We start from the raw sequence: 17,517 nt of genomic DNA, 5'->3' as shown, positions 1-17,517 counted from the left end.
TGATAAGTTGATATCCCTGTTTAAGTAGTAATAGGGTTTGAGGTGTAGGAGTAGGTTGAAAAATATTCGAGTCCTAAAAGGCAAAAACAATTGGTTTTACCAAGAATAAGACACAATAAAGCAAGGTATGAGGCCTTCAGGGGACAGCAAGGGACTTTTTAACATGAATTTATGCACCATGATTTAAAACAGTTTGAGAAGCCATTGGTTATTCTGGTTCTCAGATTTATTATCATATTGTTTTCATCTCCTATTTAAAAGATACAGATTTTACAGAAAATTGCCTTAGTTGGACAAGTTATTATAATATAGGGATTTTTTCTGGGTTATAGCTTGTCTCTTTTATCATTATTAATCTATCAGAAGCTCTTATGGAGGATTTGATTCACAGAATCAGTGCAATGGGGACACTGAGTGCTGTGATAAATAGATGATACAGGTCGTCCTGGCCCACTCTACGAGCCTTCATGAAAGCTGCTTGTGTTCAGTCTCCTCATGTTTTTCTGAGATAATCCACTCACCCAGCAGGCGTAGCTTGACACCCACAGCTATGTCAAAGAAGGCTATTCTCTGTGCTTCTAAATGGAATCCACTAAACATGGGCCTCCAAGCCCAAATATTTATGATAACTACTTTATATGCCCCATTAGTCTTTTCCTGCTTGGCTAATGTAATGTTTTCAAAAGTAGCGACAAGTTATGAATAACTTCATATTTTCAACTGCATATTTAGTATAAATGTATTTAAATTGATTCTTGTTTTTTTTTTTTTTATTTCAGGATACCCGCCCCGAAGTCTGAGGATCCAGCGTCGGAGCACGACATTTGCAGAACTGTAGACATTCACATTTCTATTGTGGAACTATAACTGGGGCCTCCGCAGCAAACAGAGACTGATCAAAAAACAAAGACTATTCGATTTGATCCAAACAACATCTGTCACCATGGCAACCACAGGCATGCAGCTGCTGGGCCTGATCATGTCCCTTGTGGGCTGGGTGAGTGGGGCGATAGTCTGCTCCCTCCCCCTGTGGAGGGTCACTGCCTTCATCGGTAACAACATCGTGACGGCTCAGATCATCTGGGAAGGTCTCTGGATGACGTGCATCGTGCAGAGCACAGGTCAGATCCAGTGTAAGGTCTACGACAGCTTGCTGGCTCTGCCCAGTGACATGCAGGCCGCCCGGGGTCTCACTGTCTTCTCCGTCCTGCTCTGTGGCCTGGCTCTGTCTCTGGGGGTCCTGGGAGTCAAGTGCACTAAGTGCGTTGGTGTAACCAGCCTCAAAGCCCGCATTGCCCGCATCTCTGGATCCCTCTTTGCCATCGCAGGGTTCCTCTACCTGGTGCCCGTCTGCTGGACTGCTCACTCCATCATCAGGGATTTCTACGACCCACATGTAGCAGCTCCACACAAGCGAGAGCTGGGCCCTGCCCTTTACATTGGCTGGGGGGCCTCAGCCTTGCTCCTCATCGGAGGATCTCTGCTGTATGCCGGGTCAAGTCCCCCTGGTCTCCCAGGCTCTCCCACTTTCAGCAGTGGAGAAAGTAGTCCCCGCAGGGCCCCTGCCTCACAGAAAGGTTACGTCTAAGTTCCATGAATCTGAATAAGTCTCACAGATCCGCCACAAAAGATGACAAACCTGTTTTCTCTCCTCTTGATTTTGCTCCTTGTAATGATTTTATATTTAATGTTATACCAGTTTGCTTTTTTCTTTGAAAAGCCATAGGAGGCTGTTTAGAGAAAAATGAACTCATTCTATGATTTCATACCTCATATCCTCAAATAACACTTTCTTCTCTGTCTGTCAGTGTAAAATACAATAAAGTTTTGGTTGTCCAAATCTTCTACAGAAGAACATGTGTGTGTGTGTCCAAATTTTCAATGATTACTGATATAAAATCCCTTTAAAATAAATCATACAACCATATGATTTAGAGAGAAGTAGTATTTCTAAAAGGCAAATCTTTGTTTGGCTCATTTATGTAAATGATTATATGCGTTCTGCTGAGTGGAACAATAGAACAATGGGTGTGTGTTAACATCGCTGGTGGTGCCATACTATGTGTGTGTGTGTGTGTGTGTGTGTGTGTGTGTGTGTGTGTGTGTGTGTGTGTGTGTGTGTGTGATGCTCCATCCTCCTCCCTCTCACAGCGACTATGTTCCAGGGACAATACATATTATTTTAAATCGTATTTAATGAAAATCATGGAAATCCAAATACAGTAACCCAGACTGTCTTAGCTCGGTTGATCTCAAAACACCTTTTACTCATCAGTCATAATCCCACTGGAGAAGAACTCAATAATAAGGCTGAAGGCCAAATGATATAATATGACATTAAAATAGATACATTCTAAGAATGTGAAAGTCACATATTCTCTCTCTGTGTGTGTGTGTGTGTGTGTGCGTATGTGTGTGCGTGTGTGTGTGTGTGTGTGTGTAAGTGTGTGTCTGTGTGAATTATTCTGTGTCAATGTAATGTGGGATGCCTCAAACCACAGTAAAAAATAATCTATTCATTAGACATTCTTCATTCAGATTCAGATTAAATTTGAATTTTCAAAAGTAAAACGATAAAATGTCTTGAAGTTAAATCAGTTTTTGCCTTAACAAGCTAAATAACAAAAACCCATTACATTATATATAAGACACACCCTGTATTAACAGTACATTTTGACACATTTATGAGGGTTTACATTGTACAGATTGTTACATCAGATTTTCTCTCTGCTTGTGACAGCAGAGGACAGAGCACCACAATGCCACACTATAGAGCACTACAACGCAACAATAACAATGGGCATCAGTGTTCCATGTGCCAGGTAGTGACTCATTCATGACCTAAGCAGGCCTATACCAGGGCTGGTAGAGTAATACAGTAAGACAATCTGTGCTATCGGAAAAACACAGTGAGACAAGTGGACTAGTTACACAGTAACTAATCAGTGCAACAACACAATTACTGTACAATTATATCCCTCTGATTGTTATTGATTGAGGAGCTGAACTCTCCATACGGCCAACCACAGAACAATGGAGGAGGAGTTTGACATCACCCTGTTGCCAGCTCACCAGACTTACAGTAGTATCTGGGGACATAGGTCTGAATTTATACGGTGTATCAATGGGCCTCTTTCAAAATAAAAGAAATAATGGCTAAGAAATGGCTCTTGAAACTGAATGGCTTTATGATTAGTTGAGACACATTTAGATGATTACTTGGGGATTTGGAAACTCCAGCTCTGCAAACAAACACAGTTGAACAATGAGTGGTATATCCCATCTCAAAATGCAGTTGATTAATCAAATTTCATTCTGAATTTGAAAATAATAAGTTAATTACTGCTTTTAAAACAGTGTATAAAGGTTCAGTGTGTATGAATTTAGTGACATCTAGTGGTGAAGTTGCATGCTGGAGCTGAATACCCTTCACCTCTGTTTAGTTTGTCCAGTCTGGGCTACTGTGAAAAACATAGTGGCCTCCGTATAGGACCCGAAATATAGTACAGACATAAAGTATTTAAATATAAAGGGCAAATTCTAGGGAGAATAAAACATCAATATATACAGTTTAGGTAAAAAATATGATTATTTCATATCAAATTCCTACAAATAGATCCCTTTTACTTAATTCTTACACACTGATGTACCTAGTTTTCTCCTTGCACTGTGTACCCTGTACAACACTCCGCTCCAAATACACTTACTTCACATCATATGTGATATGTGTTAATATAAACCATATTGATATTATATATCATTTTATACAATAATATTGTCTTTTGCACACTCTGTCTACATATTCTTACACTCATAGTATATTATATTATCTATTGTATAGTCAAATACTTATATGTATACCTCTACTATATATCATACTCTCTGTATATTCTTTGTATATATAAGTCTATATACACATATTTATACATGTGTACATGTTATTATTATTATTATATTTACTATTATTATTATATATACTGTTGCTGCCATTATTACTATATACTGCTATTATATTGGTATAATTACTATTATATATAAATTTATTTTATGTTATACTATATACTATATATACTTTACTATTTTGATATACTGTCTAACAATAACATTACCATCATATCATCAGTACTATTACCATCATCTTGCCACTGCACCTTATCTACCTATTTATCTTGTGTTTCTGTTTTTTTTAATTATTCTTTCTACCTTAATCTTTTTTATTTTATTGTATTTTATTGTATTTTATTGTATTCAAAGATACCGGCTGTTATGACGACTTAAATCTAGTTTCCCCCAAATCTCCACCTGCTGTTTCACGTTTCAGTCGTTAGGGGGCGCAAATCCCTCCGCATCTCTGTTTCTGCGCCGGAAGCAGGAAGTGGTTAGAGCAGTACAGCTGTGCTCCGTGGCTAACAGAGAAGCTAACAGGCTAACCTCAGCGGTGGAAGCAGTACCAGGCTCCGGTGACAAAAACAAGATCCTCGGCAGCGACTTTGACGCCCGGGAATCGAACATGGGGAAAGGCGGAGGCACCTTCGAGAGGCTCATCGGTGAGTGATCCGCCCGGTGGTCGAGTGGACGGTTTATCAGCGGAGTGAGAGCCGAAGAGCGACGTCTCTCAGCGCATTGTTGTGACAGACGCTGGGGCTGTGGCTCCCGGGCCAGCTAGCTTTAGCCTGCTAGCTTTAGCCTGCTAACTTTAGCCTGCTAGCTTTAGCCTGCTAACACACTCGTTGCTATTGTTTGGGATCCCGGTTTAGGCGAACTAGCGATTTAGCAATCTGGCTCATTAGCTGGTGAAACCTTGTTTATCTTCCACTCTATTCGGATCAGGATCTCATCGAAGTCCTTTGTTTTGATCGTTCAGCTTTTAGCCAAGAAAAAAACCAGTCGATTCGGTTCAGACAAGACAAAACTTGAACGTTAGACATTGTTGTGTCATCATTTCTCCGACCTGTTGTGTTGTCTTGTGTGTTTGTGATCCGACAGGTTGATCAGCTAGCTGCCAATCTCTTCCATTTTGTGATTTCCCTGGATATTAATAACTCTTTCTTTGAGATGGCAGTTGTCAAATTGAAATCTTAGACCGCAGAGATTAGTCTACTCCAGCACTATCTAAAGATAATTGTAATTAAAAGTGTCTAACCATGTTGTAGGTTGAAGGGGGATTCGTTAATCCTGCTGGAATTAAAAAAGATAATCAAAGCAGATGATTCCCCGAAGTTAAAGTAATAACAGGTGGGAAATAATTTACCAACATCCTAATTGTAGTTGGCAGATTAATGAAAAGCCCCTGGGTTACATATGAGCTGAAACCCCATAATATCCCAGTAGATAAACCACTTTCTGTGAAGTGACATGGTCATTTAAAAACACTAAGACATTTAGAAATACACACGTGTTAAGGTATGACCGGTTTATGTAAGTTAGATATATAATCCTCACATTGCCTCAAGATCAGGCCCAAAGGAAACACCTCATATTAAAGCCCCTGGGAGAATAAAGAGACACTGTGCCATAGCTGGGCATATTTCCATATAACCAAAACATACAGTTAGTCAGATTAGCACAGACCACGGGTTAGAACTTACTACCTCATGTTCCAACACTTCACGTGAATCAGGAATAATTTGATATATAAGGAATGAGTTCAGGCACCCATTTAGCAATATCTGCAGTTATTACGACAATAAAAATCCTCAAAATATTATGTTATTCAAATTTAGGCATTTTGTTTTAAACTTTAAGACATCTATTTACAAATAGTCACGTTAAATGAAGTTTTTTTCTTGTCTCAAATAATATGTAAGACATGTTCTTGTATTCATTTGACTCTCTGTCATAAGACTGAATTCATTATCTGTTCTAATACCACAGTCATTTCTGTGTAACAATCCTTAAAGAGAAAACATCATGTTGTGGTTGCATTAAGAGAACACTTTGTTAAAGACAAAGCTACAAGAGAATAAAATACATATACATGATGTTGAGCCAAGCCCTTAGTAACCTCTTTATTTTCACTATATCAATAAGGTCAAGTTGTAGATAAGAGACGTGTTCCTGTACAATGAATTATAATTTAACTGCACTACAAATTTAAGCCTTAAAAATGACCAAATATTAACAGCTCTCTCATACAACTTCAATAAATCTGAGCATAACCTTCCAGAAGGACGTAGTTATCAGTTTAAGTGTCAGGCGTCCCTAATTAACTGACAACTGAGAATAGATTTGAAGCTCATCAACATAAAAAGCTCAGATTAACACCGTCTCCTTAAAGTCATAGCAAGTCTATAATGTGTATATGAGTTTTGGAATATGGGAAATCTGTAGATTTTAATGACAAGTTGGTTCAGTGTTGCAGAAACTTTGTGGAAGTCATGAGGCCGAGAGTAATCCCATCGGGACTCATTTCAGATAAAGCCACCAGTCAGCTGCTGCTGGAGACCGACTGGGAATCCATCCTGCAGATCTGTGATCTCATCCGACAAGGAGACACACAGTGAGTGACTGCTCATCTCTGTCAGCTTCAATATTAAAACAGTTCCTTTGACAGTTATATGTTTTTATATTTTAAGATAAAGAAAACTACTGAGCAATATCTGTTTTTTGTCCTTACAGGGCTAAATATGCCATCGGAGCCATTAAGAAGAAGCTGAATGACAAAAATCCACACGTGGCCCTGTACGCACTGGAGGTAAAACATTACACTGCTGGTGAAAAAATATTCAAGAACTTTAAAACTAAATTAACACACAAAACCTACAGTTCTGCTGCCACACATGAAATATGAACAACATAGTTATTGTAGTGAGTAATACTGTGGTCTCCCTCCCTCAGGTGCTGGAGTCCGTTGTGAAGAACTGTGGCCAAACAGTCCATGATGAGGTGGCAAGTAAACAAACTATGGAGGAACTGAAGGATCTGCTCAAGGTCATTGCATTTATTAATGTCTTGGGCTGTTTAATTATTAATGATTATCAACTAATCCAATTATTACATTTTTCTATGAATTGAATGGAATGTTAAGTGAAAAATGCGTATGATGATTTATTAGAGAGCAGAGTAACAATTTTAAATGCCACAAAGGTGATTGACTTACAACAGGAGAAAACAGCAAATCCTCTACTAACTAACTTACCTGATAACTAATAGTTTGACCTCTTATTAAGTTAATATCTGTGCAGTTATGTATTAGTTCTCTAACGTGAACAAGAAGAGGAACGTTGAGATGCAGTTACTTTAACCTCTGAACAGACTCGAGTCAGGTCAGTTGTCTCACCTCCTTCTCACGAGTTCTCTTGACTGGAGAACGGTTCCCTGCTGTGAGGCAGCTGGCTGCAGGTCAGCGTGAGCAGCCAGTATTTGATTGGATCCTGGCTGTACCATGTGACTCAGGCTCCTGCAGCCAATGCCGGTTTCCTCTTCCTGATGATGTCACTGACATGTGACAGCAGGATTTTTCAGAGCAAAGCAAGGGAGTTCCCCCCCCTGACCTTCTGCCATCAGACAAAGTGCAGTTTGCTCACTCATATCAGTGTAATTCAACAACAGAGTGATAGAACATAAAAACAAGAAGGATTTAAAAGCATTTTTTAAGATATATACATTTTCTTTACTCTGTGGTTCTTCTTCCACCAGAAACAGACGGAACCTAATGTCAGAAACAAGATCCTTTACCTGATCCAGGCCTGGGCCCACGCCTTCCGCAATGAACCCAAATACAAGGTGGTTCAAGACACTTATCAGATCATGAAAGTAGAAGGTAAGTGGTCACATGCTCATATACTATTTGTATTCATTCAATCTTACCCAATGACCTACATGAATGTTTTCAGACCCTGTTTGGACTATAATTAAACCGTAGAAAATTCAATTAGTTATTCAGATAGTCACTTCCAACAATGCTTTGACAAAAAAAGTATCCTGTTATTGTCACTTTTCACTATATTTTCACTATACTGGTATCTGCAACTATTTAAAAGCCATTTAATTCAGTCAACCAATAAGGACATAGAAAATATAAGCAAGTCTTTAGTTTAATTTCTTGAATAAATAATAAAAATAACTATTGCTCATTACGGTCAACGGTATCAATTGCACATCACGGTTTGAGGACACGTCCCAATTCTGAGAGAGAGAGAGAGACGTCACCTTTGCAAGACATCAACGATTCCTTTGATCTGTGACCACGACCCTGTCACTGCAGGAGTGGAGTTGTTTGTTGACGGCTCAGCATCAAAGGAGTCATGGTCCATGTATGTCCCAGACACAGAACCTGGTGCTTTGATGGCGTGTAATCAAACTGTGAGTTAGTTTGTATCTCCATCCTGTTGAGATGACGCTACCACTTGAAGGTGATCTGATGTAAGCTCTGGTACAAGTACCTCAAAGTCAAAATGTGGTATACGGCCACTCAATGCAAAATGGCAGGCTTCCTGTTGCATTTTTCTAAATGTACCTCCTTACTCCTTTGTTTGTCTGGTCATGATACACCTGTGTATCAACTTTTGTGAAGATAAGTCAATGTCAACGCGTTCCAGGGGCAACGGGGGCGCCGTTGAAACATTTTAACACGCCCATTTAAAATTACTCCAGAATACGTACATTTTCACCACTTTCTAATATCTGCAAATTCTGGTTAGATTTTCAGCATGTTAGCAATGTTGAGCAAGCTTTCAAAAAGCCAATTAATTTGCCTGAAAAAAAAAAAATCCTTACAATATCAATAGGGCCTCCCTCTGTCTCCTACTGTTTTGGGCTTGGGCCCTAAAAATAAACATACTTGTTTAAAACGGGTCTCAGGCTTAAACTTGATTTGTAATTTGCAGTGTTGCTTAACGTGTCTGTTTTTCTTTTCTCAACAGGTCATGTGTTCCCTGAGTTTAAGGAGAGTGACGCAATGTTTGCAGCTGAGAGAGTGAGTCATAATTTCCTGTGGTAGATTCAGGTTTATGAAATAGTGTTTTCTGTAGAAGCAGCATTAATTTGACAGTAAATTAACCCTTATGAAGTTGGTGCTGGTCAGGAATAGAGGATAAACAGCATGTTCATGTAAACCAGGCTCCAGTCTGTCATCATGTCAGTCATATCTGATGTTTGTTTCCTCTTTAGGCCCCAGACTGGGTGGATGCAGAGGAGTGCCATCGGTGCAGAGTCCAGTTTGGAGTCATGACAAGAAAGGTAGGCCAGGCTTTAGTGTGACTCGGCCCCTTGCAGTTTTATGGTTTCCTTCTTTCAGTTACAGATATGTGTGTGTGTGTGTGTGTGTGTGTTGAGTGCTATGTCTGTTGCGCATGTGAGGAAGTTGACCTCTGTTTATGTCCCGTGCTTTTCCAGCACCACTGTCGAGCCTGTGGCCAGATTTTCTGTGGCAAGTGTTCGTCTAAGTACTCCACCATTCCGAAGTTCGGCATTGAGAAGGAAGTGCGTGTTTGTGAGCCCTGCTTTGAGCTGCTCAACAAGTGAGTCCTGGGAGAAGTATACAGTATGGTGACCCTCTCCATGCTAATACTTCATTAGCATTGTTAGCTGCAGCCTGACATGTCTGGTATTGTAAATTTGTCTCCTGCCCATGTTGTGTTATTGTTTTTAGTTTAGTTTGAGATGAGACACGCACTAGTTGATTGTCCTCTTTCTGTGCTTGATCACTGAGAGATTACTTAGATTTAATGCACTGATTTAATGTCACTCAACCTGAAAAGCTTTGCTCATCTAAATTCTTTGAAATGCTTTGAATCTCACTTTGTCTGGATGAGTTTCTTCAGGTTTATTCTTTTGTTACCTCCAACACAAAGGTTGTGTTTTCAGCCCAGGTACTGTGCATCAGTTTTGCTCAACCAAAAAGGTTTTATACTTAAATTTTATTTCAAGTTCGGCCAGCGAAGATTTGTGCAACAATATGACTATCGTCTTTATACAATTTAGTACTTTGTACACATTGATTTCCCCGACAAAGTTGTTAATTGATATGTCCTGTTCTATTTGATAATAAGTGAAATTAAGTTATTTAGGTGCTGTCACCTAAATAACTCTTTTATACTATTTAGATTAAATATGCTTGCATCTATTCTGAACCACTTTGCAAAGTTTTATGTTGTTTTTCAGGGATGTGGCTCAAACAGTAGAATAATATCTTGAACAAGCAGCCATATCTCAGTGTTAATGAGCCTAACTGACATGATCTCCAGCACAAATAATCCCACAGAGCCATAGAAATGAAGATTAATAACTTAAAAACGCATGTTATTGCAATACAAAATTTAGATAATATTTTAGTGTTAAAAGTCGTATGCATTCTGCTCTTGCTTGCTTGTATTGTTCTGTTTTTTTGGTTTGGTGGAATGCTCTTCTCTGAGTTACAAGCTTGTCTGACTTCCCTCATCCCTCCTTCCCCCCCAGCCACCCCTCCCTCTCCCCCCCACTCAGGAAAGCTGAAGTCAAAGCCCCGAGTGCCACAGGAACTCCTGAGCTGCCTCCTGAGTACCTGACCAGCCCTCTGTCCCAGCAGTCGCAGGTAACTGTTTAAAAACTATATATAGATGGGGTAATAAAATGGTTTACTTTACAGTTCTCACTTTTTTCTCCCTTGGTCCCACCACTTCCCTCTGACCAGATGCCACCCAAGAGAGACGAGGCCGCCCTGCAGGAGGAGGAGGAGCTGCAGCTGGCCATCGCCCTGTCCCAGAGTGAGGCCGAGGAGAAGGAGCGTGCGGTGGGTCACCAACCAAAGTGTTCACTTTGTATTTTCACAGCCCGTTAACAGCGATAAACTGACCCATAGATGTGTGTTTTTACAGAGGCATAAGAACTCGTACTCGGTGTATCCCAAAGCTGACCCCACCCCAGTGACCTCCTCAGCACCACCCGTCAGCACCCTCTACACCTCCCCTGTGGTTAGAATTCTCTTCTGGTTAAATTAATTATTGTTGCTGGCAAATATTCCTTATTATTATTGTATCGTCTTACTAATATGAAATATATTATCTACTGTACTGTGCTCTCTCTAGAACTCCTCTGCTCCGTCAGCTGAAGATGTCGACCCTGAGGTACGTGTGTTGTTCTTCTCTTCTTTAAAACCTGTGTTATTATAGATAAATGGAAATGCTACATCTGGACAATACTAATGTCTGTCACGATGTTCCAGCTGGCCCGATACCTGAACAGAACATACTGGGAGAAGAAGCAGGAAGAGGCTCGCAAAAGTCCCACCCCATCGGCCCCGGCCCCTGTGCCACTAGCTGAGCCCCTGCCAGCAGTCACTCAGCCGGTAGAGACTCACGTCCCGGTGCAGCCAGTCAGCATAGTGGAGGTATATTGAAATATTATGCTGAGGGTGGATGTAAGAAGCAGTATTTTAATGTTTAGCTGAAGGGAAAAAAGGCAAACCCCAAATGACTCTCTGCTCTCTGCCTCCCTCTCGTCTCTGCCTCCAGCAGCCGTACCAGAATGGAGAGTCGGAGGAGAACCACGAGCAGTTTGTGAAGGCTCTGCAGAACGCCGTCTCCACTTTCCTTAACCGGATGAAAAGCAACCACATGCGTGGCCGCAGCATCACCAATGACAGCGCCGTGCTCTCCCTCTTCCAGTCCATCAACAACATGCATCCACAGCTCCTGGACATCCTCAACCAGCTGGATGAGAAACGATGTGAGTGTTAGCTTCTCAGGAGTTTGTTTGCACCTATTTGTGTCTCTGTGTGCGTCCAACCTCTGAACTGTGACATTGCAGTGTACTACGAGGGGCTGCAGGACAAGCTGGCTCAGGTGCGAGACGCCCGGGCCGCTCTCAACGCCCTTCGTGACGAACACAGGGAGAAGCTGCGTCGTGCTGCAGAAGAATCAGAGAGGCAGAGGCAGATCCAGCTGGCACAAAAACTGGAGATAATGAGGCAGAAAAAACAGGTAACGAAACGATGTTCTGCAATTAGCATGCAGGTTGATACTCTATTCTATTACCGTACTCAGAGGTCTCTGTCACTGAACTGCAGGAGTACCTGGAGATGCAGAGACAGCTGGCCATCCAGCGCCTCCAGGAGCAGGAGAAGGAGAGGCAGATGCGCCTGGAGCAGCAGAAGCACACAATCCAGATGAGAGCCCAGATGCCTGCGTTCTCCATGCCCTACACCCAGGTACACACTGGGAACTGATGTCTGGAACACTGGTTCTGCTGATGTCACCGGTTCCACTTCCACAGAGAACTTCATCGTCATCATTTCATTATATCTGCCTCGTGTTAAGACCAACTTGCTTGGGGAAGACAGCTTTCTGTTAGAAGGAACCCTACATTTGGAATGAGGTCCAAAAATCATTTGTTTCATTGACAGAGTTCTGGAGTCTGGTCTCATGAACAGCTGACTTCTCCTGCAGTGACTGTAACTGCTAGTTGACTTGGCCATAGTATTTTATTGACGAATTGTTTTATACCTTGTATTACTGTGTATATATATATATATGGATATTTATTTCATTCCTATTTATTCAATGTATTAACTTTTAATGTATCAACTTTTTTATTGTACCCTCGGCACCATTGTAAATGAGGGTCTTATCCCTCAGTGTGTCTTCCGAGGCTTAAATAAATATTCAATCAATCATTCTATAAGTCCAGACCTTAACCAACCCTCTCTCAGGACAGAGGTCTCTATGTAGGAAAACAACCGCCATTTCATCTAATGTATCATATTAGAGGATTGATTAAAGTGCATTATATAAGTTGGCCAGTAACAGCTGTAGACACCTGTGGTATAATTCAAATAGAGCACGAATTTAGACAAGACATTTACGTCTCCATAAGTTTTTTCTTTTATAATAAATGTCTAAAATTGTCTGCATGTGCTACACAGATGCAGTCTTTGCCCCCGAACGTGGCAGGAGGGGTGGTGTACCAGCCTGGAGCCCCCCCCAGCTACCCCGGCACCTTCAGCCCTGCTGGTTCTGTGGAGGGTTCACCAATGCATAACATGTATATGAACCAGCCTGGGCAGGGTGCACCTCCACAGTATCAGGCCATGCCCGGCCCCCCCACAGGTGAGGAGGTCAACGAGAAGATGGATAAAGATGCTTTGAAATATTCTTGATCGAAAAAATATCGAAAATTGACTCTGTTTGGTTGTTAAGTATTTGATTTAATTCTTAATCGTGCTTAACTAAGTGTTCTCCTGTCTGTGACTGATCTTCATCCAGATCCAAATATGGTTAACGCGTACATGTACCAGCCTGCCGGCACAAATGGGCAGCCTGGTCCTCCCCCTGGTCAGGCTCCGCCCACTACAAGTCCACCCTACTCCAACTATCAACCCACGCCCACACAGGGCTACCAGGTCTGATTGTCTCCCAGTTTCTGAACGCCTCTTATAGTATAAAATCTTTAGTATTATGGAACTGTCTCACTAATCTTCTCCTGGTTCTGTGCAGGTCCCTCAGACCCAGAGTCTGCCTCCCATGGCCCAGCCTGCACCCACGAATGGTATGAGTTACATGGGCTACCAGCCGTACCCCATGCAGAACATGATTTCAGCATTGCCAGGACAGGACCCCAACATGCCCCCCCAACAGCCATACATGCCAGGCCAGCAGCCCATGTACCAGCAGGTCAGTTATGAATGATTAGTTGGGCATAAACCCTCCAGCACACTAAGCTCACACCAAAGTCCGTGTTTGTACTTTCCAGGTTCTGCTGATTGTCATTAACTTTTCTGTTTTTACTTGTTTGTCCCTTTCTTGCTAGGTGGCTCCCCCTGGTGCCCCTCAGCAGCAACAGCAGCAGGTGGCGCAGCAGCAGACCCCTCAGGCGGTGCCGGGCAGCGCCGAGGCTCAGCTCATCTCCTTCGACTGAACACCCCCCCCCCCCCCAGGCGCCAGAGTCCCACACACTACGTCCTCTCTCTTCCTTTGGTCTTTCCTCCCCCGCTCTGGACTTCCAGGATGCCCTCTGGAAACACACACACACACACACACACACACACACACACACACACACACACACACACAACCTTCCACCTAGCTATGATGTTGTGGCAAACGTGAAATATTGTGATGATGTTGCGCTCCTAGCCCCCCCCCCCACCCACTGAGTTACAGGAACATGAGGTGGAAGCTGTGAGAGAGGGCACCTTAACCCAGACCCCCTCCTCCCTCCTCCCTCCTCCCTCCTCCCTCCTCCCTCCTCCCTCTTTCCACCTGACATGTATTTAGTACTTCCTTATCAAATTAATAACTGAAGCTCAGAAATAGTTGTGGTATTAAAGTTAAACATGAATAACGAAATATAACAAACCAGAAGAAAAAATATATAACCATCCTTTGTCGCATATTTTTATAAAGCAAAATTTGCATGTTAAATTTCAATTACTCTCTGGAATGGAAGTTAATTATTTCAGTTTGGGGAGCACCTGAGAGACACCAGAGTTTGTGCTTTTTTGAAGGTTTTGGTTCTGTGGAAAGAGAACAATGTCTCGGGATCACAGTCACAGTCACAGAGATGAACGGCACTAACTCTCCACGTCCGTCAGGTTCACCACATTCCACTCGTAGTTTTCAGTTCCATCCGTTCTTTGCGCACAGACACTCACACACGAGGGTCCTCTTCTCTTGCTTTGGCATTTATTTGTTGTGCACTGCTAAGACTTTTAAGTGTTTTAATGTTGTTTCTGAGATGATGAAACAGGGATTATACACTGTGGGGGGGGGGGGTATGAGAAAAGTAGCTTGATGGTTATTTTATCCTCAGTAAATCCACATTAAGAAATATGTCATTGAAATCAAACAACTAGAATCCATTAAATTCACATAGTAAAGCAATCCAGCAACTCTAAAAGCATCAGTTCATCCTTTTTATTAAAATAACTTACGGAACGTACAGTGAAGAACATAACGAAGCATGGGATGCTGCATCGTGTTTGCATTTAGTTATTACAGTCACAGTTGAGGGTAACAACATTAGAACTACAGGTGGGCATCCTTATTATTTTTTTCAAGTGTACTTTGCTCTCCAGGTGATTAGAAGTTATGGGTGAACATGATGTGCTGCATGTATGTATGTATCACCGCCCATTCAGTGATTTCTCTAGCCGGTCAGTTGCCATCTGTGAACTTCTTTATTCCATCATACTGATCTGTCTGACTTACAAAGTAATTTTCAAATTATATTTAATAAATATCTGGTTCCTATTGTCCACCTGCTTCATCTTCTTTTCTGTATTCTTCTATAGAATTTAAAAAGACACACACGTGAATGGTTTAACAACCTTTATAAATGTCAATACAAGTTTTACAGTATACAAATAAGAACATTTTAAAATCTCCTTTGTGCAGTTTGGCTTTTTCTTAAATTTTTCTGAAGATGAGGCATTTGTAGTATTCTTCCATCTCGATCTGGAAATATAAAGTTACAGGTGTAACAGCAACATCATGGTTATTACAAAGTTATTACCACCAGCTACAATAAACCACTCACAATCCTCTCCATACGCATCCCGTTCCCATAGGCCAGCTGTCTCAGAACATCCATATCTGGAAGACCCCACTCTGGATTCCTGTGCAACAGAATAAAACACGTCACTCTCAACGTCACACAAAACAACACATTATTCTAATGTATTGAAATAGATGTCCACTCGCATTTTTCGAATCTCCTCATCCAGTTGTTCGTTACAGCTCGGTGTGATGGTGCCATTAATAGCATATGCCTGAAGCATAACAAAGATTTAGAAATGTTAACAGGCTGTTCAGCTATGCTATATATTTGAATCTTTTCACACTTACACATTGCTTCTTTCACATACCCCATAAGATATCAGAAGGCCATTTAGTTTGAGGATCTGACCTGCTCCACTAAAAACACCCTTGGGGAAAAAAACACAAACAGGTTTTGGATAAATTTCCACTTTCTACTTCATGAATGAACCAGTGGGGACTAGCATCATTATTTTCCATCGCCTATTAGCTCAACAGCTTCAGTTGTTGTTAGATGACGTGACTGACCTGTGCTGTTTTGAAGGAGCTGTACTGCAGCAGGTTAATGGCAACAACAAGGTCACAGCAGCTGCGGGGAACGCCGGCCCATTTCTCCCACGGTTCGCTGGCGTCCAGGTGGACAGGCTGCAGAATGGTCTTGGCATGGGTCGCATCAATGTAGGCCTTGATACTGTGATTATGTAAAGCAGAATTAATCGTACATTTGAGGGTCTGAATTCTTTAGATTCTCATGCAGGCACGTGCACAGATAGACCCCTAGTGGTGCTCAAGCTCCTCCCCTTTTGCCCTGGAGGAGAAAAGTGCCCTTCTGCTGGAGCCCAATTTTTTCTTCATTCATCAATATTTAAGAATGAAAATTACTCTCTCTGTTATCAATTCCCCCCCAAATGTGTTTTGATATCTGACTGGCATTTATTAGATTTTTTGTGAGAATTTCGCCCCGACATACACGACAGTCTGGTGAGGTATGTTGTGGTATATTATTAGTGTTGTGCTGCTTATACTTCAACTCTGTCAGAAAACAGTAAACAAAAATGTGTGTGTGCTGTGTTGTCAGCTTTATAGAGATTATGTTAGTCTCTTTGATTATTATGCACAATGATTGATTTATCTCATTTACAAAATTTGCATTATAATGCCAAGAAAAGAGAGACTCCAAAAGCAGAAGGACAGGGAACTGCAGCAAGCAGCTCAGGGTAGCAGCTCTCTTTTATATTGGATCAGGACATCAACTAGTAAAACAAATGAGGGAGAATCAGTTAGTTTTTTTGATTTATTATTATTATTTTTAATTTGATAAATAATTTGGCGATGGGTGCCCTTTTTTTTTGTCTGTGCACGTGCCTGTTCTCATCTATCAATCCTACTCTGAGCTGGAAAGAGCTCAACCTGCCTCCTGAAGCTTATTACACAGTTGATGGTACCACTACTCTAACCAACTACTTGGATATCTTCACCGATTTTGTTTTCTTTCTCTACTCGCACACAAACCTGTCTCGAGACTCCTCCTTAATGTCCGATGGCTGCCAGGTGACAAAGGGCATCTTCTGGGCAAAGCGTATGACATGCTGCCCGGTTCCAGAGCCCAGCTCCAGGGCGAACAGCTGCCTGTCCGACTGGTCCTCCAACACGTCTTCAAGCACTGAACACAGGCCCTCCCAGTTCCTCTCTGCCTGAGGAGACAGCAGCATGATCTGAAGGAAGGAGGCAGGAGAACATCTCACTCACTTTGATTGTACACCAGCAGCAGATGTATTGATTTCCTCTCTCCTTGTTACCTTCACTGGTGCTGGTTGACCCACAGTAGCTGGGATATGGCCTAACGGTGAATGACTGACAGCAGATGGTGGCAGAGATTACCTGGTTAAGAGGATTTGATCTGTGCTCCTCCTCAGGGTCCAGAAAAGAACCGAGACACACAGATCAGTTCAATTCTCAATACATTTGAGTGTGAATATTGTGTTAACTATTGTTTATTATATCTTTAAATGAGCCATCTCTTTTTTTGTCATTTTTGTCATCATGAAGACATAACTGAGCACTC

At 41.7% G+C, this 17,517-nt stretch overlaps 3 protein-coding genes across 4 annotated transcripts; 2 read left to right on the top strand and 1 right to left on the bottom strand.

Moving 5' to 3' along the window:
* Nucleotides 1–826: 826 nt before the first annotated feature.
* On the top strand, nt 827–1,802 carry cldnk (claudin k). Its single transcript, XM_061089958.1, has one exon. The coding sequence runs from the start codon at nt 944–946 to the stop codon at nt 1,586–1,588; it is 645 nt and encodes a 214-aa protein (XP_060945941.1). The 5' UTR covers nt 827–943; the 3' UTR covers nt 1,589–1,802.
* Nucleotides 1,803–4,414: 2,612 nt separating this feature from the next.
* On the top strand, nt 4,415–15,172 carry hgs (hepatocyte growth factor-regulated tyrosine kinase substrate). Of its 2 annotated transcripts, none has more exons than XM_061089837.1 (20): nt 4,415–4,547; nt 6,415–6,499; nt 6,619–6,694; nt 6,838–6,930; nt 7,645–7,762; nt 8,865–8,917; nt 9,112–9,180; nt 9,337–9,461; nt 10,399–10,513; nt 10,613–10,711; nt 10,797–10,892; nt 11,007–11,045; nt 11,144–11,308; nt 11,436–11,646; nt 11,728–11,900; nt 11,987–12,127; nt 12,842–13,025; nt 13,182–13,318; nt 13,413–13,589; nt 13,726–15,172. In XM_061089837.1, the coding sequence occupies exons 1-20, from the start codon at nt 4,511–4,513 to the stop codon at nt 13,831–13,833; spliced, it is 2,301 nt and encodes a 766-aa protein (XP_060945820.1). In that variant the 5' UTR covers nt 4,415–4,510; the 3' UTR covers nt 13,834–15,172. The 2 variants fall into 2 exon arrangements, with proteins under 2 accessions (XP_060945820.1, XP_060945819.1); XM_061089836.1 differs by having other exon boundaries at nt 11,433–11,646.
* A 151-nt stretch (nt 15,173–15,323) lies between these two features.
* zgc:103625 (methyltransferase-like 26 B) lies at nt 15,324–17,164 on the bottom strand. The gene is made up of 6 exons (XM_061089315.1): nt 16,965–17,164; nt 15,981–16,143; nt 15,782–15,841; nt 15,618–15,685; nt 15,454–15,532; nt 15,324–15,371 (listed from the first exon to the last, which is right to left on the bottom strand). Exons 1-6 carry the CDS (start codon nt 17,162–17,164, stop codon nt 15,324–15,326), a joined length of 618 nt encoding a protein of 205 aa, XP_060945298.1.
* Nucleotides 17,165–17,517: the final 353 nt, after the last annotated feature.

The sequence above is a fragment of the Limanda limanda genome, chromosome 17 (genome assembly GCF_963576545.1).
Source record: "Limanda limanda chromosome 17, fLimLim1.1, whole genome shotgun sequence".
Lineage (NCBI taxonomy): Eukaryota > Metazoa > Chordata > Actinopteri > Pleuronectiformes > Pleuronectidae > Limanda > Limanda limanda.
The sequence above is the reverse complement of the archived record's forward strand: the minus strand, read 5'-3'. Positions and strand labels throughout refer to the sequence as shown.

What these genes read in the sequence shown, in the direction of transcription:
- cldnk (XM_061089958.1), top strand. Translation starts at nt 944, where the DNA reads ATGGCAACCACAGGCATGCAGCTGCTGGGCCTGATCATGTCCCTTGTG.
- hgs (XM_061089836.1), top strand. Translation starts at nt 4,511, where the DNA reads ATGGGGAAAGGCGGAGGCACCTTCGAGAGGCTCATCG. An exon ending in ATCCGACAAGGAGACACACA is followed by an intron (nt 6,500 to 6,618) that starts GTGAGTGACTGC and finishes TTGTCCTTACAG; the next exon opens with GGCTAAATATGCCATCGGAG. An exon ending in TGGCCCTGTACGCACTGGAG is followed by an intron (nt 6,695 to 6,837) that starts GTAAAACATTAC and finishes TCCCTCCCTCAG; the next exon opens with GTGCTGGAGTCCGTTGTGAA.
- zgc:103625 (XM_061089315.1), bottom strand. Translation starts at nt 17,164, where the DNA reads ATGCTGCTGTCTCCTCAGGCAGAGAGGAACTGGGAGGGCCTGTGTTCA. An exon ending in AAGGAGGAGTCTCGAGACAG is followed by an intron (nt 16,144 to 16,964) that starts GTTTGTGTGCGA and finishes ACATAATCACAG; the next exon opens with TATCAAGGCCTACATTGATG. An exon ending in GCCTTCTGATATCTTATGGG is followed by an intron (nt 15,686 to 15,781) that starts GTATGTGAAAGA and finishes GTTATGCTTCAG; the next exon opens with GCATATGCTATTAATGGCAC.